The sequence below is a fragment of the Microcaecilia unicolor genome, chromosome 14, assembly GCF_901765095.1.
Source record: "Microcaecilia unicolor chromosome 14, aMicUni1.1, whole genome shotgun sequence".
NCBI classification, from domain to species: Eukaryota; Metazoa; Chordata; class Amphibia; order Gymnophiona; family Siphonopidae; genus Microcaecilia; species Microcaecilia unicolor.
This window is the reverse complement of record NC_044044.1, coordinates 6,750,542-6,773,540: the sequence shown is the minus strand read 5'-3', so window position 1 is coordinate 6,773,540 and position 22,999 is coordinate 6,750,542. Positions and strand designations below refer to the sequence as shown.

The 22,999-nt window shown below is 47.8% G+C and overlaps 3 protein-coding genes across 3 annotated transcripts in view; 2 read left to right on the top strand and 1 right to left on the bottom strand.

Moving 5' to 3' along the window:
- LOC115457558 (killer cell lectin-like receptor subfamily F member 1) overlaps positions 1-22,999 on the top strand; it is a 322,410-nt gene that overhangs the window by 231,804 nt on the left and 67,607 nt on the right. The window lies entirely within an intron of this gene.
- LOC115457560 (killer cell lectin-like receptor subfamily B member 1B allele B) overlaps positions 1-22,999 on the bottom strand; it is a 567,620-nt gene that overhangs the window by 501,213 nt on the left and 43,408 nt on the right. The window lies entirely within an intron of this gene.
- The window catches only part of LOC115457570 (C-type lectin domain family 2 member D-like), a 29,362-nt gene continuing 12,556 nt past the window's right edge, over positions 6,194-22,999 (top strand). The window contains exons 1-3 of the mRNA XM_030187028.1: positions 6,194-6,299; positions 10,171-10,194; positions 20,657-20,761. Coding sequence (XP_030042888.1) covers positions 6,224-6,299; positions 10,171-10,194; positions 20,657-20,761 — 205 coding nt within the window. The 5' untranslated portion in view covers positions 6,194-6,223. The remainder of the gene's footprint in view (positions 6,300-10,170; positions 10,195-20,656; positions 20,762-22,999) is intronic.

Below are 22,999 nucleotides of genomic sequence, written 5' to 3'. Positions count from 1 at the left end.
GCAAGAGCTAAAATGCATAAAGCCAACGAGGCACTTGGATCATGTTCAATAGGTGGATTGTAGCCCATAAAGAAATGGGTGGTAAGGAGTTCTACCATTTGGTTTCTGGGTAAGTGAAGTCTGCAGAGTGGACAGTTTTGTACATCACTTTCTAACAATCTTTAAATAAAGGTTAAAATGTATAAATGGTTTTAAAATTCTATTCTTTCTCTTAAAGCTCCCTTTTGCTAAGAATCGAGCAATACGATACTTTTAAAATAAACTTTGCTTAAAATTTAAAAGCTTTCACATAAAAGGTGTGAACATCAGCTGTTTCAATCCAATTTAAGTGACAAAAATGCAACATCACACATTCTTAACATTTACTTTAGGATCAATTGTAATGTAATAATTTATATTGATTTCTCTGTTACCGTAATAAAACCCACTATAATGTTTATCTTTTCTCCTCTTAGGCCTGCTTAATTTGAGAAACTCATAGAACTAAGAGATCCCTTCTCGGCAACGTTTTATCAGATAAGTACTTAAATAATTATCAGGCTTCACTTTAAGCTATTTTGGCTAAAGAGCAAGTTTTCTTTGTGTTGAAATTGTGTCCTTTTCCCGCAGGTTAAATGAAAACCGACAGGAGCCTCCTGCTCGTGGGTAAGTAATTTGCTGCTTTTTCCAAGAGAGTCTGTAGTGTGAGACTTAAAACTCTTTTAGGGTTTAAAAAAAATGTAACTATGTGTCCACACATTTCTAAAAAAAACAAGTCTGGAAAAAAATATTGTAAAATTAACTTATCCTCCTCCCGTTCTTTTTTCGAAGCATGTCTAGCGCCTTCTCGCTCTTGCTTCTTTCTGCATTACTGATAGTGGAGCCGCCACTCTGGAACAGGAACTCTGGCACTGCTGTTTCTGGGAAACAAAAAGCGGGGAGGAGAATCCTCATGCAAATCAAAAGCAATGTACACAAAAAGTGAGAACGAGTTGAGGAGGGCGGGGGGGGAGGAGTCAAGATGGCGCCAAGACGCTGAGTGATCGAAGTTAGTGGAAAGTGTGAACTGCTTCCGATAGCGATACCCCATACCAAAAGAAAGGGAATGGTGAGAGCCTTACCCCTCCAGGCTCGCACATCCTCTCCGAAGCAAAGAACGCTCGACGACTTCGCAGCTTGGCGCCCACCAACACAAACTGGAGGAGAAACTCCGCTTGACGCTGGCGCAGGGATTCAGGCGTCGCTGGAGAGTGAGATCTCTCTGTCTCCTCCAGATACTGGAATTCCACTCTGCCCTGCCGCGATTCGAGAGGGGAGAGCTGAACTACACAACCCGGAAGTCGGTGAAGTTGTGGCCAGCGGAGAGGGTCCCCCTTTGGAAATGGAGGCGGCAGTGGAAGGTAATCCAATGTGGGGAGACCCGCCTAGAGTGGTAACTCTTGATACGTTGTGGTTGGCAATGGAGAAAATGCAAAAACTTATAATTACCTCTACACAAGAGACTAAAAATCTTGCAATTACTGTTGATCAGCTTTCTAAGTCTATGGAAAAAATGAAACAAGACTTAAATGATCGACAAAAGAGCTCTCAGGAAGAAACTGGAAAACTTAAAGAAAATGTTTCTGCAGTGATAAAAGATAACATAAATATGTGCCAAAGAAGACTGTCCATTGATTTGTATTCTGTTGCCCCCTCCCCAGAGCCTGGGCTCCCCCCTGCTTTCCTGCTGCATGGGCTAGGAAGACTGTCCATCTGCCGTTTGTAACCCCCCCCCCCCACCCAAGAGATATTTTAGCTGAAAAAGCCAGGAGGAGGTGGAACCCTTCCAATTTCCATCCCAGCCAGCACAGACAGAGCACAGCCTGGTCCCTTACCCCACTGTAGTTACAGATGAAGAGCTCAGATTACACAGCCAAAGCAGAGGTCAAGGCTGCAGGCAGCCTGCACCACACCACCCGCCCCCTGCTGCTTGGAGAAGTTATTCAGCCAGCTCCTTTCCTTGTAGTAAGATCCTTCATTGGGGGGTGCAGAGGGGGGGAGGCTCAGAAGTCAGGCTAATCACTGACTTCTTCAGTTAGCAGCACTGCAGCAGGCTGTTCTCAGTCTAGGTGCTGTTAGCGGGTGTTAGGGCAGAAGACGTCTCACTGGCAGGCATCAGTGTTGCCAGGTCTCCGTGAGTAATCCCGCCCAAAAAAGTTCACACCCCCACCCCCGCCGTCATCAACCCTGCCCCCGCCGTCATGGACCCCGCCCCCGCCGTCATCGACCCCACCCCCGCCGTCATCGACTCCGCCTCCTCCACCATCGGCCCGCCTCCCCATCATCGGCCCCGCCCAAAACGTCATCGGCCCCACCCAAAACGTCACTAGCCCCGCCCCCGGCGGCCGAAAAAAGGGCGCTGGAAAACAGCAGAAAAAAAATAAAAACCAGCCCACAAAAACCGCACCCGCCGCGGGCAAAAATTTCACACCGCGAGTCGCGGAAAACCGCCCAATTGGGCGGGAAAACTGCCCACCTGGCAACCCTGGCAGGCATCGACAACGATCCAGCACATCCTGTTTGCTGACTTGTGGCACCACGTGCAAGCGGGAAGGCTTTAGGCAACAGTGCACGCATGCCCATGGGGGCCTTTTTTTTTAAAAATCCGTTTGGGGGAGCGACTGCTCCCCCTGCGCCCCACCTATCTACGCCACTGATTTTATGCCACATCACTTCAATTGATATTGTCGGTTGCAGTTATCCTAATAATTACAGCAGGCAAGATAAGAAGACAGAGAATTTACAAGCAGAGAAGTGAGTGGGATGAGATTAACAGACTCTGCAAAAACGCAATCCTTCTGGGGAGGTGGAAAGGCTGCTAGATTATCAGTCTGAAAACAAACATCTTGAAAGAAAGGGGGCACTTAGTGGGTCATTAAAATCTGTATCTCTTACAAAGCAAATGATAGCCAAGCACCCGTAAAAATTAGGCCAGAAGTTCTCCCAAGCGTATTTTAAGCATGGAAAGGGTTAATAAGACTTTCATTCTAAGCAGTGTGTGGAGACACTGGGATCAAAGTGATCAGACAACAAAGGTAGAAAAAAGTATTTTATTCAGAATTTATTAATTGGAATATGTCAGCTTTTGGAAATGTGCATCTGTGGTATGGGAAAGGGGGTGTGGAAATACTACTGGAGAGGAAGAGGGAGTGCTGGGTAAGGAGGAAGGGAGAAAGAGCTGGCTTTTTTTGAGAATACACACACACTTGGCACTACTAACTCTTTAAGAGCCCTTCAACTACAACTGATCCCCTAACAAGGCTCCTATATAGTTTTAACCTCCACCTTAACATAGGAATGATTTCTATATTATATATGGTTAAGGTGGAGGTTAAAACTATATAGGAGCCTTGTTAGGGGATCAGTTTTTTTGGGAATAACCATACATATACATTATGGTTATTCCCCCCAAAAAGCCAGCTCTTGCTCCCTTCCTTCCTTCCTTCCTCCGTATTAGCATAATTTGCACATACATATATGCAAATGAATATGCTAATATGCCCCACCCCCCCAAATGAAACAGTCAAACTATGCCTATGACTGTTGGGTAGGTGACGTGGGTCACAAACTCTGCCCTTCACAGCAGAATTCTCTCCCTTTACCCCTTGCTAGCCCCCTCTAGTTCTCTCTCCACACATCCATTACCAGTCTCTCTTCCCCTTTCTGCCACCTCCAGCTCTTCACAGATGCAATCTGTCTCCCAGCCAGTAATCTCTTTCACCCCATCCTTGCTCCTTTCTCAATACTTCTCTCTTTCATAACTTAGCTGGTAAATATATTACTGTAGCAAGATTGTCATGCCAATCAAGTTATATGACCCAGTCTCATTTCCTTTTTGTAGTATCAGCTACTCTTCTCCTCCCCATTGGCATCTCTCTCTCTCTTTCTTTCTCTCTCTCTCTCTTTCTTTCTTTCTCTCTCTCTCTTTCTTTCTTTCTCTCTTTCTTTCTTTCTCTCTCTCTTTTTCTTTCTTTCTCTCTCTTTGTCTCTCTCTCTCTTTCTTTCTTTCTCTCTCTCTTTTTCTTTCTTTCTCTCTCTTTTTCTCTCTCTCTCTTTCTTTCTTTCTCTCTCTCTCTTTGTCTCTCTCTCTCTTTCTTTCTTTCTTTCTCTCTCTCTCTCTCAGTTTTTTTTCTTTCTCTCTCAATTTCTTTCTTTCTTTCTTTCTTTCTTTCTTTCTTTCTTTCTTTCTCTTTCTCTTTCTCTCTCTCTCTCTCTCTCTTTCTTTCTCTTTCTCTCTCTCTCTAAAATATTGGAGGTTCCCAAGCACCCACAGAGCTGGTACCTATGGTGGCTGAATTATTTCTTCTAAATGAATGCCACCAATTTGGTTTTTAAAAAAGCCTAATTTGATGCAAGAACTATTGCAACATAAAATAATGCAAACTCTCTCCAAAGTTTCACAACAGGTTTATTATAGCAGGAACTCACCTTGCTCAATATTTTGATAAAATATGTAACTATAGACTCTATAGAAATGTGCCATCAGACACAATCATCCTCAAGTCCCGCTCTTCTTTCGTACACAGAAGCAAAATACCACCTTTTTCTGTTCAATTCTAGTCACCACATCTAAAAAAAGATATAGTGGAATCAGAAAAGGTGCAGAGAAGGGCAACGAAAATGACAAAGGGGATGGGACGACTTCCCTATGAGGAAAGGCTAAAGCGGCTAGGGCTCCATCTTGGAGAACAGGTGGCTGAGGGGAGATATGATAGAAGTCTATAAAATATTGAGTGGAGTTGAACGGGTAGATGTGGAGTGACTGTTCACGCTTTCCAAAAATACTAGGACTAGGGGGCACATAATGAAGCTACTAAGTAGTACATTTAAAGTGAATCACAGAAAATCTTTCTTCACTCAAAGTGTAATTCAACGTTGAATTCTTTGCCAGAAAATGTGGTAAAGGCAGTTAGCTAAGCAGAGTTTAAAAAAGATTTGGACGGCTTCCTAAAGGAAAAGTCCATAGACCATTATTAAATTGGGGAAAATCCACTATTTCAGGGATAAGCAGCATGAAATGTTTTGTACTTTTTTTTATAGGATCTTGCTAGGTACTTGTGACCTGGATTGGCCACTGTTGGAAACAGGACGCTAGGCTTGATGGACCTTTGGTCTGGCCCAGTATGGCAATACTTATGTACTTATGTAACCAAAGTGGTTTACATATATGATATGTAGATACTTTCCCTGTCCCTAGCAGGGGTGTAGCCAGATTCGGCGGGAGGGGGGTCCAGAGCCCAAGGTGAGGGGGGGGGGTACATTTTAGCCCGCCGACCCCCCCCCCGCCACAAGGTATCTTTGCTGGTGGGGGTCCCCAACCCCCGCCAGCTTTAGTCTTCTTTAGCACCTGTCTCCGGCGCGTTCGCTCACTTTGCAGATTTGTAAGGTGAGTCCTGACGTCCTGCACAGATCAGTGAAGTAAGTGAACGTACCAGAGGTCGGTGCTGGAGACTATAAGGCTGGCGGGGGTTGGGGACTCCTGCCAGCAAAGCTACCTTGTGGTGGAGGGGGGCAGGATTAAATCTGTGGGGCCTATGCTCCCGTGACCCCACCTAGCTACACCCCTGGTCCCTAGCAAGCTCACAGTCTAAGTTTTGCACCTGGTTATGTGGTAGCTAGTGTTGAAAAAAAAAACCCAAAACACGGATATTCAATGCCATTTACTGGAAATGGCCCGACATTGAATATCCTGATTAAACAGCAGTGGAGAGCAGTGAAAGTGCTGCCTGCTGTTGGCTGATTATTGGGGAGGAGTTATAATAAGATGTACAAAACATAAGCTAGGTCAAGTGGGAAAGAAAGATTGAGGAGTTTAGGAAGGGTCAGAGGATCCTGGTATCAGCCATTTCCCCCAAGCATAGCAGTCAGGTGTGTGGGTGCTGTGTACCCCCAATATTGAGCAAGATGTTTCAAAATTCCAAGGACGGGCAATTTGTGCGTTCCCCTATCATTCTGAAATGTTGGTACCTATGCCCCCCCCCCCCCCCCCCCCCCAAGACTATACAGAGGAGAAATGTTTCCGTCTTGTGTGCTTTGTTACGTTGTCAGGAACTCTATGTATGAAAGATGGCAGGGAGGGAGGGAGGGGCAGGGGGAGGAGCAGCAGTGCAACCTACCTGAGCCAGCCCAGCTATTTACAGTGTAGTTCTGTGTTTTAGCTACGCATAAACCCGGGCGGGGAGCAGGGAGGGAGGGAGGGAGAAGCATGGGGCAAGGGACAGAACCTAATGGAGTCATCGTCGTCCAACGGGAGGATCTTCTACCCAACGGTATCAAGCCCGGTAAGAGCAGCGAAGAGACGGCGGACCCTGGGGCTGCCCTAAATATCCCCCGGCACGACGGTCTACAGGCTTCGTAAAAGAGTCGCAGTCGAATCTGGGGATCTGCGCTTTTTTCTCTTTGGAAAATCCTCTGCGCGGCTCCTTTTTTGCAGCATTTCCCTTCTTCTCCTTTGCTGAGGCTCAGGGAGGAGGGAACGTTTCCAAATTATTGGGGGTGCTAAGCCCAGTGGAAATAACCCCTCCCTGGACATATGCAAGGAATTTGCTCAATATTGCTGCTCCTATGATCTGTGTGTGATATAAGAGGATTATATCTCCCAGTGTTCAAACGTGTTGTTTGATTTCTTTCACTAAGGAGATCTTTGTGTAGGTTTTTAAACACTCAGCTAACTGTGCTGGCTGCATTTCTACTTCAACAGTCCCCTTCTGGTAACGAAATCCAAAATGATACCTCGGTTCCCTAGCAGTAGTTTCCCGCTACTACCACTAGGGGCATCCTTCCATATAAGCACTTTTTTTGGATGGATGACCCCTTAGCGATAGCACAGCAAGACTACCACTAGGAGGCAGAGGTGCCATTTTCGATGCCACTGCAGACCCAGGTGGCAGTGGAGGGGGCCACTGCCCTCCAGGACTGCTAAACTACCAATGGGATGCCCAGGGAGGGTGCAGGGTGAGGGTAGGACTCTGGGGGCAAGGTCTAATGGGTGTGTCCTTGGGGTGGAAGATTCGGAAGGAATTCAACATGCAAGGGGATGCAGAAGGGGATCACACTTTGAGGGAATTGGATTTGGATTGGAAGGGGGTTCAGATTTGGGGGAAGATGTGTTCAGGGGGAGGCAGATTGGAGAGCTGAGGTGTACTTTTTTTTTTTTTTTATATCTATGGACTGGGCTTCCACACTGTCTGTCTCTGCATGTAATGTGGTGCTGCTGCTGTGTGGTAGGTTTCTACCCAAAGTCTTGTGGCTTATGCAATATTTTCTTTCCCGTATTTTCAGCCTTTTGCAGGGAACAAGGTGTGCATGATTAACACATTTCTGCCCTGTGTGTGTTTTCATACACGTCTGGCTGAGGTTCTGATGATGATCAGCATAGCTGCACCTTCCTGAGTTATGCATTTAATTCCGTAATTATAATTGAAGAATATGGGTTGAAAAAAATGTGATTTAATACTTTATATTTGACTGAGGTTTTCCTAGTTATATTGCTGTAATCCACCTTGAACCTTTAAGGTATGGGTGGAATTTAATTTTATTTTCATCTATGTATTTCAGTTTTAATTCATGGTTACTTATTCTGTACTTGGTGAGGATCTATCTGTGTTCTGCATGTTTGAAAGACATGTTCTTAGTCTTCTGAACACTGATTACTACTTTAAAACTGAAGGAAATAGGGTGGATGATGTGTTTCAGCAGTAACTGAATCCTCTAAAAGGTTTTTCTTGTTAGCATTTCCCATGCTTAATTTCTCTTTACCTTCTTTTGTTTATATTTAAATCTGGTGGCTGGTAGAACCAGTTTGAGACAATCCTCTTTTTCAGCTGGGTGCCTGGGAGGGCGGGAGGTAACAGGAACTGTGTATATAATTTTGTTTGGCAAACACATTTATGGGCTGATGCTGAGTACTCCCAAGGTCAGGCCAACAGTACAGAATCCATACCGCCAGAACAATGCAGAAAATTGTGCTCAAACGGTATTCAAATTATATGCGTTATGTTAAAGCAAAAGCCAGGGGGAATGTGCTTGGTGCACGTGCAAAAGAGTTTAATGATAAGCTCAGCTATTGTGCAAAAGTGAAGTACGTATCAGTGCTGCTGCTCTGTGCCTTTAAATGTAAGCTTTTTAATATATATATTTTTTTTACTTGGAAAGTTTATCTTTAAGTGCCAGTGTGTGTTTTCACTTTTGGGTTTGCTGTAACTCACACACATTCTCTCTCACTACCAGCGCTTAGAGGCTTGCACAGGCTTCCTTCTGCTTCAAAATTAAATAAAAACCAGCAGATTTTAAAGAATAGAGGATATCTCAGAATTGTAACATGCTCTGAGCTGGTGTTAGGTTTTCAGTATTTTGTGTGCTGTTCTCTGAGCATTGGGAGGGAATATGAAATGGTCTCATTAACATCCCTTTGACTACGTTCTTTGGCACACACATGGTCTCCTGTGCTAGACCTTCTGAGTGTTCTTCACTAGATGTCTGCTAGGTGTCTAAACCAACACTGGTACCTTAAAAGTGAGAGTATCCAAACAGGAGGATGTATTTTAGTGTTTCCACACCACTCATAGGCTCCTTCTGATGCTGATTGATGATCCTTGTTCTGAAGAAGGGAATGCAGATATGAGGTCCCCCAGAGACTCATGCACACCCTCCCCTTAGCTTTACCAGAAATTATAACCAACCCTGCCTTTGAATAGGTTTGTTCACGTTCCTGGAAGAAAAGTCCATAGTCTGTTACTGGACATGGGAAGCAACTGCTTGCCCTGGGATTTGTAGTATGGAGTGTTGCCTTGATTTGGGTTTCTGCCAGGTACTTCTGACCTGGCTTGGCCACTGTCTGGAAAACAGGATACTGGGCAAGATGGACCATTGGTCTGACCCAGTATGGCTACTCTTATCTTCTTATGAATAAATTACATATTTATTTACTTGAATTTTGCTCGCAACGTTTTCAGTAGTAGCTCAAGTTGTCTTGCATTCAGGTTCACTGAGTATTCCCGTCCCTGGAAGGGCGCACAATCTAAATTTGTACCTGAGGCAATAGAGGGCTAAGAGACTTGCCCAAGATCACAAGGAGCAGCAGTGAGAATTGAACCGGGCATTCCCATGAGTCAGGCTTCACTTCACTAAATAAAAATAATTATAATTGACTCTGAATCATAGTTTCATGTTCTGTAAGACACTTGGGACATATGAAAGAAAATAACTTGCACAAATCCCTGTAGAATTGTTAGTGAAATAGAGCTGAAATTCAGAAGGCTAGTGAGTGGATAACATTTGTAGTGAAAGCTATGTGCATAACTTTGTGCATATATTTGGTGAGACTTACGTGCATAAGTCTACTGTTGACTAGACGGGCATAAAATTATGCACATAACTTTATCCACTTATCTTTTCTCCACAACCAGGACTTGCGTGCATAATTTTATGCAGAGTGCTGATTGGCAGCAGTGAATTTATAAAGTTATGAACATGTCTCTATCCCCTGCCTCTACTTATGCAGCTGGATTTATGTATTGACTTAGGCAGATATAATTTAGAACTGTAAAGGGAAAGAGCCAAAGTTAAAAAGATTATTTATTTATTTATTGGGATTTATTAACCACCTTTATGAAGAGATTCACCCAAGGCGCTGTACAGAAGGTACAGTTTAACATAAAACTAAAAGCATAACAATAGTAAAATGACCAAATATAAAAATAAATACAATTAGTGAGGTAAACTTGGAAATATGATGTTGCTACAATAAGACAATCCCATAATGGACAGCATGGAAGAATGTTCAAATAACAGAGATATCATATGATGTCAGCATAATACCAATGAAACACTTAATAAGCAACACAACAGAACATGCAAATAACAGAGATATGAGAAGATTTTGACTAGGATGTGACAAAACTTGCTCATTTTCTAGTCTGTCCCACTATTGTCTCCAAGCAAAATATTAAAGATCACGTGTTAGTGTGTCGACTTTAATTTTGCATCTGTTACCTAGACTGTGATGCGTCTGGTTCACTTGAAGGCCTCAAACTCTCTTGTTCTGTAATTTCTTTGTACCAGCTTAAAATTGTCTCTCTTAAATGTGATATTTATTCTCGTTCTGTACATATACTGAAAATCTTAACCTGCTTTGTTTTGTTGTTCCTTCAGGTGCTGCGAAACCAGATTATCTCCGTAAGTTTCTTCATAGTTTATTTATTTCCCACACTTCTATACCGCTTAAAACTAAGGGGTTTAAAAAATACAGACAAAATATACATAAAATACAAATTAAAAATAAAATTACAAATAACCCCCAAATTGTTTTTTTTAATGCTCAGAGCTGCTATATTACATTATTCACTTTAATGGTCCTGTTGAAATGATGATATTAATACATTTTAGACGTTCCTTCGACTGCCATTTTCACTGTAAATAAACTGGAGATATTTTTGCGCTGTTGGGGTATTTGCAACTGAGCTGGACTGGATGCTAAGTTTCATTATTGTTCTGACCCACCAATGCATCCAGTCTATGTTCTTAGGGGGTCATTTTAAAACTGGCCACATAGCTGCAAAATTCACAGATACTGTAGTTTTACCCACGTGCTTGGTTCCAGTTTTCACAGTTTTTGCTTAGTGCTCACACACATGTATTAACACTTTTCACATATATTTTCAAACTCCACTCCAAATCCACTGTGAAGAACACTGCCCCCTTGTGTGAATACTATAACCAGCACAGAAACTGAAATTGAAATTTATTACTTCTAACTTGCCCTTATCCAGGGCGGGGTACAAAAGAAACATATATATAATCCTAATCATACAGTGAGCATTTCTCACAAAGACTATAATCTACAAGTAAATCTTTGTTTAACCCATGTAGATGTCTTTGAAAATTACCCTTCCCACATGCATTTCTCACCGAGGAGAGGCAGCTGCAAAGATGAACTTTGAACCCTTGGGGGTGGGAGGAGGTAGAGCCCAAGAAAGATTAACAACTTGACTCGTCACCCTGTAAGAAATATCAAGCCAGAATAACTTTTTACGAGAAATAAAGTCACTTCAGATAAAACAGAGGAGAATCAGGAGTAAGAAGCATTGAAGTGTGGGGCAGGCTGGTGGAGCTGGTGTGATACTTTGGACAGATGTGAAGATTACCCAGAGATGTTTTAGGCTATTTTCCCAGAAACATAGAAAATAACAGCCTTTACTCCTTTCAGTGCTTCCAGTTTCAGCTCCTGTCCCACAGGGGATAAGGCTTTTGCCCTGAATCCAGTCCAGTTCCTCTCTCTCTTCCAGCTATAGTCAATGCACAGTAACACAACACAAGAAAACAATTCCTAGCACTGGTAGCAAAAAGTCTCTGCACCTATTTTCTCTTCCCTAGCTAACAGAGGGTGAAGAAAGGAGCTACCACTCACCTGACCACCTCTACAGCCTCCCTTCATCCGAGCCCATGGGTCCAAACAGTAACATAACAAAATAAACGGATTTACTTACACTGCCCATGTCAACTAGTGACTTCTATACCATGTTGGGATCAGGTCAGAGTGCTTGGGGCAGAGGCTCACTGATGTCCACAGGCTCAGATTGCCCTTCTAAAGACTGGGTTGGTGGGAAGAATCCTCCACCCCCTCCCCTCCAGCTCTGTCCAGGGCTTTGATATACTTTGTCTCTACTCAGGTTGGTTTTCTGCCCTGGTTGCTGAGTATTCCTCAGTAACTTCCTTGCATTCCAGCTTGGAGAGGGATCAGGCCTTCAGCTAGGGAACACCCCCAATTATCAATGCCTGGTTCCCCCTTCCCTGGAGCATAGAGGGCTAATTATAATTCGCCAAAGAGTAGTAATCCACCCAAGCTTTGTCGTATGCACTGGTACATGTTCCAGTGTGGGGTTCCTGCCCTCTCCAGAGGATCTCTGAGGGAGAGGAAAGGTTTGTAGAGTGTGGCAGAAATTGTGTACCAAGGAGGGAGAGGGTAGGAACCCCATACTGGCACATAAAGACCGTAGAAGTCCATTTTTTATTGTTGTTATTTACACTGCCTTTCATGAAAACGTCAAATCCAGTCTGTCCATCCATACCAACTACTGATGTCAAAAATCCCCTTCTATGGATCCTCTGTATATAGAAACATAGAAAATGACAGCAGATAAAGACTACAATCTGTCTCTCCACGCCAACTACTAATCAAACAGTTTTTCTGTGGAGCAGGTAAAGGGAACTATGGCTTTTGAACCCTCATACCAGACAACAAAACTTTTCCATTTAAAGCCAGATGCCTTCTTAGTGGAATCCTTTCTGTCAGCCAGCAGAATTTATGAGATTTGTTAGGAAAGTTCAGGGCTGACAATGTCAACTTCTCAACATGTATGCTGTTTGCATAAGAATAGCCATACTGGGTCAGACCAATGGTCCATCAAGCCCAGTATCTTGTTTCCAACAGTGGCCAATCCAGGTCATAAGTACCTGGCAGAAACCCAAAGACTAGTGTCTATTATGGGTATTCTCCGAGGACAAGCAGGCTGCTTGTTCTCACTGATGGGTGACGTCCACGGCAGCCCCTCCAATCGGAAACTTCACTAGCAAAGTCCTTTGCTAGCCCTCGCGCGCCCGCGCGCACCGCGCATGCGCGGCCGTCTTCCCGCCCGAAACCGGCTCGAGCCGGCCAGTCTTCTTTTGTCCGCACTCGGTACGGTCGTGTTTTCGCCGTGTCGAGCCCCGGAAAGTCGACCTCGCGCGTCCAATTTGTTTTGAACGTGTTTTTTTCCTTCGGGAAAGCTTTGTCCTAGTCGGGAAGTGCTCCGGAAACCCCTCGCCGGGTTTCGTGTAAATCCTCCCCGTACTTCCAGCTTTTTGCCCCGGTAAGTTTTCTTTCGTCGTCGGGGTAGGCCTCTTTTCGGCCTCGGTCGAGATTTTTTTCTCCCTCTAAATTTTGGTGCTCCAAATTTCGCCATTTCGGCTTTTGATTTCGCCGGCGTGATTTTTCCGCCCATGACATCGAAGCCTTCCAGCGGCTTCAAGAAGTGCACCCAGTGCGCCCGGGTTATCTCGCTCACTGATCGACACTCGTCGTGTCTTCAGTGTCTGGGGGCCGAGCACCGCCCTCAGAACTGTAGTCTGTGTTCCCTGCTTCAAAGGCGGACTCAGGTAGCGAGACTAGCCCAGTGGAACGTGTTGTTCTCGGGCTCTTCGTCGGCATCGGCACCGGGATCTTCGAGTGCATCGACGTCGTCAGCGTCCAGACCATCTTCCTCGGCCGCCCCTGCATCGAGTGCATCGAGGCATCGGGCCTCTGCATCGGCGCCGAGACATCGGATAGCTGCATCGACGTCGGTGGTACCAGGACCTCGTCTGCTGATGTCGTCGGACGGTGGTGCATCGGGTGGAGTGCAGGTGAGGGCTGTCCATTCCCCTGCTGGTGGCGGTGAGCCCTCGGGTGGGTCTCCTCCTACCCTGAGGGCTCCTGCGGTACAGCCCCCCCGAGATCGACCTTCTTCAGTCTCGGCCCCGAGGAAGCGACGGATGGATTCGACGTCCTCCTCGTCGGTGCCGGGGAGCTCCGGTGACATGCTTCGGAAGAAATCGAAGAAGCATCGACACCGGTCTCCTCCCCGTGTCGGCACCGAGAGCTCTGGGTCGCCGAGGGATTCGGCACCCAGCAGGCATCGGCACCGAGAGGACCGCTCACCCTCTGTTCAGGAGGTGTCGATGCGCTCCGCTCTGGACAGCCCGGAACAGCCTCCACGCCCGGAACAGGTTCTGACGTCGACGCCTGCATCGACCTCTCAGCCTTTCTCTGCAGCCACTCTAAACGAGAGCCTCCGGGCCGTCCTCCCAGAGATTCTGGGAGAGCTGTTGCGCCCTACCCCTCCGGTACCGGCGGTGCTTGCGCCTCCGGTACCGTCGAGCGTGGCGCCGGCTGGCCCATCGCCCAGGTTGAGGTCCCCGACGTCGGTACCGCGTGCGGTGCCGACCGCGGCCACCTCCCAGGAAGGCTCCCCGACTACGTCGGCGGAGGGAGCTTCGCCGATGCGGGCCAGGGAGTCTACCTCTCGACGCCCCCATCGTGGACGTGGCTCCACAGAGTCGAGCAGGGCGAGGTTGCAGACACAGGTCCGTGAACTTGTGTCTGACACCGAGGGTGAGGCCTCGTGGGAGGAAGAGGAAGATCCCAGATATTTCTCTGACGAGGAGTCTGAGGGTCTTCCGTCTGATCCCACTCCCTCTCCTGAGAGACAGCTTTCTCCTCCCGAGAGTCTGTCTTTTGCCTCCTTTGTCCGGGAGATGTCTACGGCCATCCCCTTCCCGGTGGTTGTGGAGGACGAGCCCAGGGCTGAAATGTTTGAGCTCCTGGACTATCCTTCTCCACCTAAGGAAGCGTCCACTGTTCCCTTGCACCATGTCCTAAAGAAGACATTGCTTGCGAACTGGACAAAACCATTAACTAACCCCCACATCCCCAAGAAGATCGAGTCCCAGTACCGGATCCATGGGGACCCAGAGCTGATGCGCACGCAGTTGCCTCATGATTCTGGAGTTGTGGATCTGGCCCTGAAGAAGGCTAAGAGTTCTAGGGAACATGCTTCGGCGCCCCCGGGCAAAGACGCTAGAACCTTAGACTCCTTTGGGAGGAAGGCCTACCATTCCTCTATGCTCGTGTCCAAGATCCAGTCTTACCAGCTCTACACGAGCATCCACATGCGGAACAATGTGCGGCAGTTGGCGGGCTTGGTTGATGCTCTTCCCCCCGAGCAAGCCAAGCCTTTTCAGGAGGTGGTCAGGCAGCTGAAGGCGTGCAGAAAATTCCTGGCCAGAGGAGTTTATGACACTTTTGATGTTGCGTCCAGGGCCGCTGCTCAAGGTGTGGTGATGCGCAGGCTCTCATGGCTGCGTGCCGCCGACATGGAGAATAGACTCCAGCAGCGGATTGCGGACTCGCCTTGCCGTGCGGACAACATTTTTGGCGAAAAAGTCGAACAGGTGGTAGAGTCTCTCCACCAGCGGGACACCGCATTCGACAAGTTCGCCCGCCGGCAGCCTTCAGCTTCTACCTCTACAGGTAGACGATTTTTTCGGGGGAAGGAAGACTGTTCCCTATACTTCTGGCAAGCGTAGGTACAATCCTCCTTCCCGACAGCCTGTGGCCCAGGCTAAGCCCCAGCGCGCTCGCTCTCGTCAGCAGCGTGCGCCTCAGCAAGGCCCCGCGGCTCCCCAGCAAAAGCAAGGGGCGAGCTTTTGACTGGCTCCAGCAGAGCATAGCCGACATCCAAGTGTCCGTGCCGGGCGACCTGCCAGTCGGGGGGAGGTTGAAAGCTTTTCACCAAAGGTGGCCTCTCATAACCTCCGATCAGTGGGTTCTGCAAATAGTCCGGCAGGGATACACCCTCAATTTGGCCTCAAAACCTCCAAATTGTCCACCGGGAGCTCAGTCTTACAGCTTCCAGCACAAGAAGGTACTTGCAGAGGAACTCTCCGCCCTTCTCAGCGCCAATGCGGTCGAGCCCGTGCCATCCGGGCAAGAAGGGCTGGGATTCTATTCCAGGTACTTCCTTGTGGAAAAGAAAACAGGGGGGATGCGTCCCATCCTAGACCTAAGGGCCCTGAACAAATATCTCGTAAAAGAAAAGTTCAGGATGCTTTCCCTGGGCACCCTTCTCCCCATGATTCAGCAAAACGATTGGCTATGCTCTCTGGACTTGAAGGATGCCTACACTCACATCCCGATACTGCCAGCTCACAGACAGTATCTGCGATTTCAGCTGGGCACACGCCACTTCCAGTACTGTGTGCTACCCTTTGGGCTCGCCTCTGCGCCCAGGGTGTTCACAAAGTGCCTAGCTGTGGTAGCAGCGGCGCTTCGCAGGCTGGGGGTGCACGTGTTCCCATATCTCGACGATTGGCTGGTGAAGAACACATCCGAGGCAGGAGCCCTGCAGTCCATGCAGATGACTATTCGCCTCCTGGAGCTACTGGGGTTTGTGATAAATTACCCAAAGTCCCATCTTCTCCCAGTGCAGAAACTCGAATTCATCGGAGCCCTGCTGGATTCTCGGACGGCTCGCGCCTATCTCCCAGAGGCGAGGGCCAACAACTTGTTGTCCCTCGTCTCGCGGGTGCGAGCGTCCCAGCAGATCACAGCTCGGCAGATGTTGAGATTGCTGGGCCACATGGCCTCCACAGTTCATGTGACTCCCATGGCCCGCCTTCACATGAGATCTGCTCAATGGACCCTAGCCTCCCAGTGGTATCAGGCCGCCGGGGGTCTAGAGGACGTGATCCACCTGTCCACGAGTTTTCTCGAATCCCTGTATTGGTGGACGATTTGCTCCAATTTGACTCTGGGACGTCCCTTCCAAATTCCTCAGCCACAAAAAGTGCTGACCACGGATGCGTCTCTCCTGGGATGGGGAGCTCATGTCGATGGGCTTCACACCCAAGGAAGGTGGTCCCTCCAAGAAAGCGATCTACAGATCAATCTTCTGGAGTTGCGAGCGATCTGGAACGCTCTGAAGGCTTTCAGAGATCGGCTGTCCCACCAAATTATCCAAATCCAGACAGACAATCAGGTTGCCATGTACTATGTCAACAAGCAGGAGGGCACCGGATCTCGCCCCCTGTGTCAGGAAGCCGTCAGCATGTGGCTCTGGGCTCGCCGTCAAGGCATGGTGCTCCAAGCCACATATCTGGCAGGCGTAAACAACAGTCTGGCCGACAGGTTGAGCAGGATTATGCAACCTCACGAGTGGTCGCTCAATTCCCGTGTGGTGCGACAGATCTTCCAGGCGTGGGGCACCCCCCTGGTGGATCTCTTCGCATCTCAAGTGAACCACAAGATCCCTCAGTTCTGTTCCAGGCTTCAGGCCCACGGCAGACTGGCGTCGGATGCCTTCCTCCTGGATTGGGGGGAAGGTCTGCTGTATGCTTATCCTCCCATTCCTCTGGTGGGGAAGACTTTGTTGAAACTCAAGCAAGACCGAGGCACCATGATTCTGATTGCTCCTTTTTGGCCGCGTCAGATCTGGTTCCCTCTTCTTCTGGAGTTATCCTCCGAAGAACCGTGGAGATTGGAGTGTTTTCCGACCCTCATCACGCAGGACGAAGGGGCTCTTCTGCATCCCAACCTCCAGTCCCTGGCTCTCACGGCCTGGATGTTGAGGGCGTAGACTTTGCCTCTTTGGGTCTGCCAGAGGGTGTCTCCCGCATCTTGCTTGCTTCCAGGAAAGACTCCACTAAGAGAAGTTACTTCTTTCATTGGAGGAGGTTTGCCGTCTGGTGTGACAGCAAGGCCCTAGATCCTCGCTCTTGTCCTACACAGACCCTGCTTGAATACCTTCTGCACTTGTCTGAGTCTGGTCTGAAGACCAACTCCGTAAGGGTTCACCTTAGTGCAATCAGTGCATACCATTACCAAGTGGAAGGTAAGCCGATCTCAGGACAGCCTTTAGTTGTTCGCTTCATGAGAGGTTTGCTTTTGTCAAAGCCCCCTGTCAAGCCTCCTACAGTGTCATGGGATCTCAATGTCGTTCTCACCCAGCTGATGAAACCTCCTTTCGAGCCACTGAATTCCTGCCATCCGAAGTACTTGACCTGGAAGGTCATTTTCTTGGTGGCAGTTACTTCGGCTCGTAGAGTCAGTGAGCTTCAGGCCCTGGTAGCCCAGGCCCCTTACACCAAATTTCATCACAACAGAGTAGTCCTCCGCACTCACCCTAAGTTTCTGCCAAAGGTCGTGTCGGAGTTCCATCTGAACCAGTCAATTGTCTTGCCAACATTCTTTCCCCGTCCTCATTCCTGCCCTGCTGAACGTCAGCTGCACACATTGGACTGCAAGAGAGCATTGGCCTTCTATCTGGAGCGGACACAGCCCCACAGACAGTCCGCCCAATTGTTTGTTTCTTTTGATCCCAACAAGAGGGGAGTGGCTGTAGGGAAACGCACCATATCCAATTGGCTAGCAGATTGCATTTCCTTCACTTACGCCCAGGCTGGGCTGGCTCTTGAGGGTCATGTCACGGCTCATAATGTTAGAGCCATGGCTGCGTCGGTAGCCCACTTGAAGTCAGCCACCATGGAGGAAATTTGCAAAGCTGCGACGTGGTCATCTGTCCACACATTCACATCTCATTACTGCCTGCAGCAGGATACCCGACGCGACAGTCGGTTCGGGCAGTCAGTTCTTCAGAACCTGTTTGGGCTTTAGGATCCAACTCCACCCCCCGAGGGCCCTGTTTGTTCTGTTCCAGGCTACACTCTCAGTTAGTTGGTAAATTTTTTAGGTCAATCTCAGTTATGTCCTCGCCGTTGCGAGGCCCAATTGACCATGGTTGTTGTTTTGAGTGAGCCTGGGGGCTAGGGATACCCCATCAGTGAGAACAAGCAGCCTGCTTGTCCTCGGAGAAAGCGAATGCTACATACCTGTAGAAGGTATTCTCCGAGGACAGCAGGCTGATTGTTCTCACAAACCCGCCCGCCTCCCCTTTGGAGTTGTGTCTTCCCTTAAATGTATTGTCTTGCTACATACTGGACTGGCCGGCTCGAGCCGGTTTCGGGCGGGAAGACGGCCGCGCATGCGCGGTGCGCGCGGGCGCGCGAGGGCTAGCAAAGGACTTTGCTAGTGAAGTTTCCGATTGGAGGGGCTGCCGTGGACGTCACCCATCAGTGAGAACAATCAGCCTGCTGTCCTCGGAGAATACCTTCTACAGGTATGTAGCATTCGCTTTATATGCAGGCCTGACATCCTACTTTGGTTCAGGCTCTGAATTGACAGTAAAACTGGCAAGGCCCAATTCTAAGTGACTTTTAGCTGAACTTCAGAGTGGGTCAAGAACTCATGGTCTGTTGAGACACAATGTCACAAGTGGAAGTGCAAGAAAATAGCTGACCACAGTGTAACAAACCATATGAGGAAGAGTGGAGGTGCAAGAAAATAGCTGACCACAGGGGTTTAGTAATGTGACAGTTAGTGACAGATGACAGATGTTTAAGAGGAAAAAAGAACAATGTGGTTTTACGGGTCGATGACGGGGCTTCCAAGAAATGTTAGCCACTTTATTGTCATACAGCCAAGTATCTGTAACTAATTTATTAACATACAACCTATCAAATATAACCAACCAATCATGTAGCCAATTACCTGTAACCAAGATATTAACATATGCAACTGAAATTACCTGTATAAAAGTGATTGTACCAGGAAATCAAGGTCAGAGTGTCAGATTCAGCCAATACTGTTTGTATAGCAGTTCTGTACTCTCATGAGAAATTCCAATTTGTTATCTGTGCTTGGTGAATAAACAATCACATTTCTCATTCCAACGTATCCTTGGTTTATTTATTCCACCTATTAGGAGGTGGCTGGTCCATACAACTTCAGTAAGGGATAAATAAACCTCAATTCAGTAGCAACATTCCAGGATAAGTAGTGACTTCCCCCATGTTCATCTCAATAACAGACTGTGGACTTTTCCTCCAGGAACTTGTCCAAACCTTTTACAAACCCATATACACTAACCACTCTTACCACATCCTCTGGCAACATGTTCCAGAGCTTAACTATTCTTTGAGTGAATAGATGGAAATATGCAGTACTGGTAGTGGTGTTTCATTATGACAATTCACAGATACTTCTGTGGCTTGGATGTATGTGTAGCATGATATGAGTTTAATTGTCAGAGTTATTGATTTTGCTGGATCAGATACAAATGTAAAATATGTGTAGGCATCCTTTAGATCCAGAGAATGTAGCCAGTATGTAGGAAGAAAATGAGGGAGCCTAAGGAAGCCATCCTGAACTATTGTTTTATGAGATTTGTTCAGGGCCTTCAGGTCTGGAGTCGAGCTGTATCCTCCTGTCTTCTTTGTGATGAAGAAGTACTTGGAGTAATTCCCTGCTCTGTTTCCTGTAGTAGAACAGGTTTGACTACATTGACCTGTAAGAGAGAAGAAAGTTCCTTTGTAAGGTATTTCCTGATGCTGAGAGAGTTTAATCATGGTAGAGCCTGTCCAATACCAGGATTCTGAAACAGTGTTTTCCCAAAGTCTGAGCCTCTTTCCCAGAGGGTACCGAGGAGTGGATCTGGGAACTCCTGGTTCTTTTGAGAGTGGACTCAACCACCATGGAACGGTGAGGAAGCTGCTGCATCTCCAGCTTTCTGAGTTCTATTGTATACATAGCATTGACCTTCTTATTAATAGGATTTGCAAAGAGGGGATCTACCACATTCTCATCCGTTCATCCTTCAGGATTCTGTGAATGGGCACTCTCACAGCTTTGGGGGGGGGGGGGGGGTGTAAAGGAATTTGAGGCTATCCGGTACTTCTACCCTGGGCTCCTCCTCTGTCTCTAACTGAAGTGGGGATTTGCATCTCACATGAGGTAGATAGGGGTCTGAAGGGAGACCAGTGGACATCTCCTCCTGAGAAGCTTCCTAGTTCTTCTTCACTCCCAATAACTTTCTGACTCAGACTTATAGATGGACTCAGCTGGTGAAGCCTGATTTTTTGGGATCTCGAGTATCAGTTGGACCATCCCTACTCTCAACATCATTGATATCAAAACCTCAGCATCATGTTCAGTGATCTTCTGCTTGAGCCTGCTCCTTGAAAGCTGCCATCGACAAAGGTGAAACTCTCTCTCCTTTCGTTGTTTCAGATAAATCAAACGTCCTCTGCAGAAGGATTCCTGTGCCTCTGGTTGCTGTGGTGATAGTCAATTCTGTTCTTCCGATTTTCATAATCACTACAATAGTCTTGGCAGGTGAGTCATATAGACTGGAACATTTTCTTTGCATGGCACTTTGGGGTGGGGGGAGTGGAAATATAGTACTGGGTAATGGATTACTGTCTATATAACAGGGGAAGAGAGAATGTATTTCATTACTGGAGTAAATGTTACATTTCCGTCCAGCTTTTGGATTATTCCCTTAATGAGGAACTGGGTGGACAGGGGTAGGGGTCTGTACTGGAGGAGTGAGACATTCCTAGCGTCTATGAGGTTTTGAGGTTCCTACTTCTCCTCCCGTGAAGCTTCACACATTTGACTGTGAGCTCAAGTGCCATTAGAAAGGAAGATTTGTTAGGTATTAGTTTTTAGATACAGTATGTAACTCAATTCAATAATGATTTCATTAAAAATAGCTACTCTTAACATAAGAAAATAATTTTATTTATATATTTATTGGGATTTATTAACCACCTTTATGAAGAGATTACACAATCTTTAAAAGGCAACGGTCTCTAAAGGTGGGTATGTTTTAAATATTTTTATTAAACCTTTTCCAAAGTATACAAAATCCCAGTGCAACTTGAAATGCAAAAACAGTATCACAACATGTCTATGAGTAAAACGCAAAGAACAGTTACCATGATAGAAATATGCAGTGGTGTGCTGGAGCCGGTTTGCATCAGCTCGCAAGAGCCGGTTGTTAAATTTTCTTCCGGCTTGCGAGCCGGTTGTTGAAAATAGCGAGCCGGATCTGGCTCTCCTCCCTCCCTCCAGATCCGCCTCACCGCCCGCTTGTTTTTTGAATTCTTCAGGGCAGGCAGTCTTGCCTGCCCGCTTCCAGCGCCGACTGTCCTCCCTTGCCGATTTGCGCTTTAAAAATGGCCGCTGAGACTTCCAGAGGCAGCCTCGCGAGACTTCGGCTGAAGTCTCGGCGGCCATTTTGAAGCGAATCGGCAAGGGAGGACAGTCGGCGCTGGAAGCGGGCAGGCAAGACTGCCTGCCCTGAAGAATTCAAAAAACAAGCGGGTGGTGAGGGACCGGATCGGGAGGGAGGGAGGAGAAGAATTTACGAAACAACTCGGGAGAGGGTGGCAGGGGGGAAAAGGGAGTTGCTGCTGGGCATGGGTGGATGGAGGGGGTCGCTGGGTATGGGTGCATGCAGGGCAGGGGAGAGGAGGGTACACTGCTGGACATGGGTGCATACAGGGCAGGGAAAGGAGGGTCACTGCTGGACATCTGGGTGCATGGAGGGCAGAGGAGGGTCACTGGACATGGGTGCATGCAGGGCAGGGGAAAGGAGGGTACACTGCTGGACATGGGTACATGCAGGGGAGAGAAGGGTCACTGCTGGACATCTGGGTGCATGCAGGGCAGGGGAGAGGAGGGTCGCTGGGTATGGGTGCATGCAGGGCAGGGGAGAGGAGGGTCACTGCTGGACATGGGTGCATGCAGGGGAGAGAAGGGTCACTGCTGGACATCTGGGTGCAGGGCAGGGCAGAGGAGGGTCGCTGGGTATGGGTGCATGCAGGGCAGTGGAGAGGAGGGTCACTGCTGGACATGGGTGCATGCAGGGCAGGGGAGAGGAGGGTACACTGCTGGACATGGGTGCATGCAGGGGAGAGAAGGGTCACTGCTGGACATCTGGGTGCATGCAGGGTAGGGTAGAGGAGGGTCACTGCTGGACATGGGTGCATGCAGGGCAGGGGAAAGGAGGGTCACTGCTGGACATGGGTGCATGCAGGGCAGGGGAGAGGAGGGTACACTGCTGGACATGGGTGCATGCAGGGGAGAGAAGGGTCACTGCTGGACATCTGGATGCAGGGCAGGGCAGAGGAGGGTCGCTGGGTATGGGTGCATGCAGGGCAGGGGAGAGGAGGGTCACTGCTGGACATGGGTGCATGCAGGGGAGAGAAGGGTCACTGCTGGACATCTGGGTGCTTGCAGGGCAGGGGACAGGAGGGTCACTGCTGGACATGGGTGCATGCAGGGCAGGGGAGAGGAGGGGAGAGAGAAGAAATGCTGGACATGGATGGAGGGGAGAGAAGAGTGAGGGAGGAGATGAGATGAGGGAAAAAGGAAGAGAGAAGAAAAACTGCACATGGATGAAGAAAATAGGCAGAAGCTGAGGACCAGAAATGAAGAAGAAAGGAGGAAAGAAAGAAATGGAAAGGAAGCCCTAGAAACGGAGTTAAGAGGACAGATAGCAGCAGAATCGGATACTGAGCCAGCATGATCAGAAAAACAGTCACCAGACAGCAAAGGTAGAAAAAA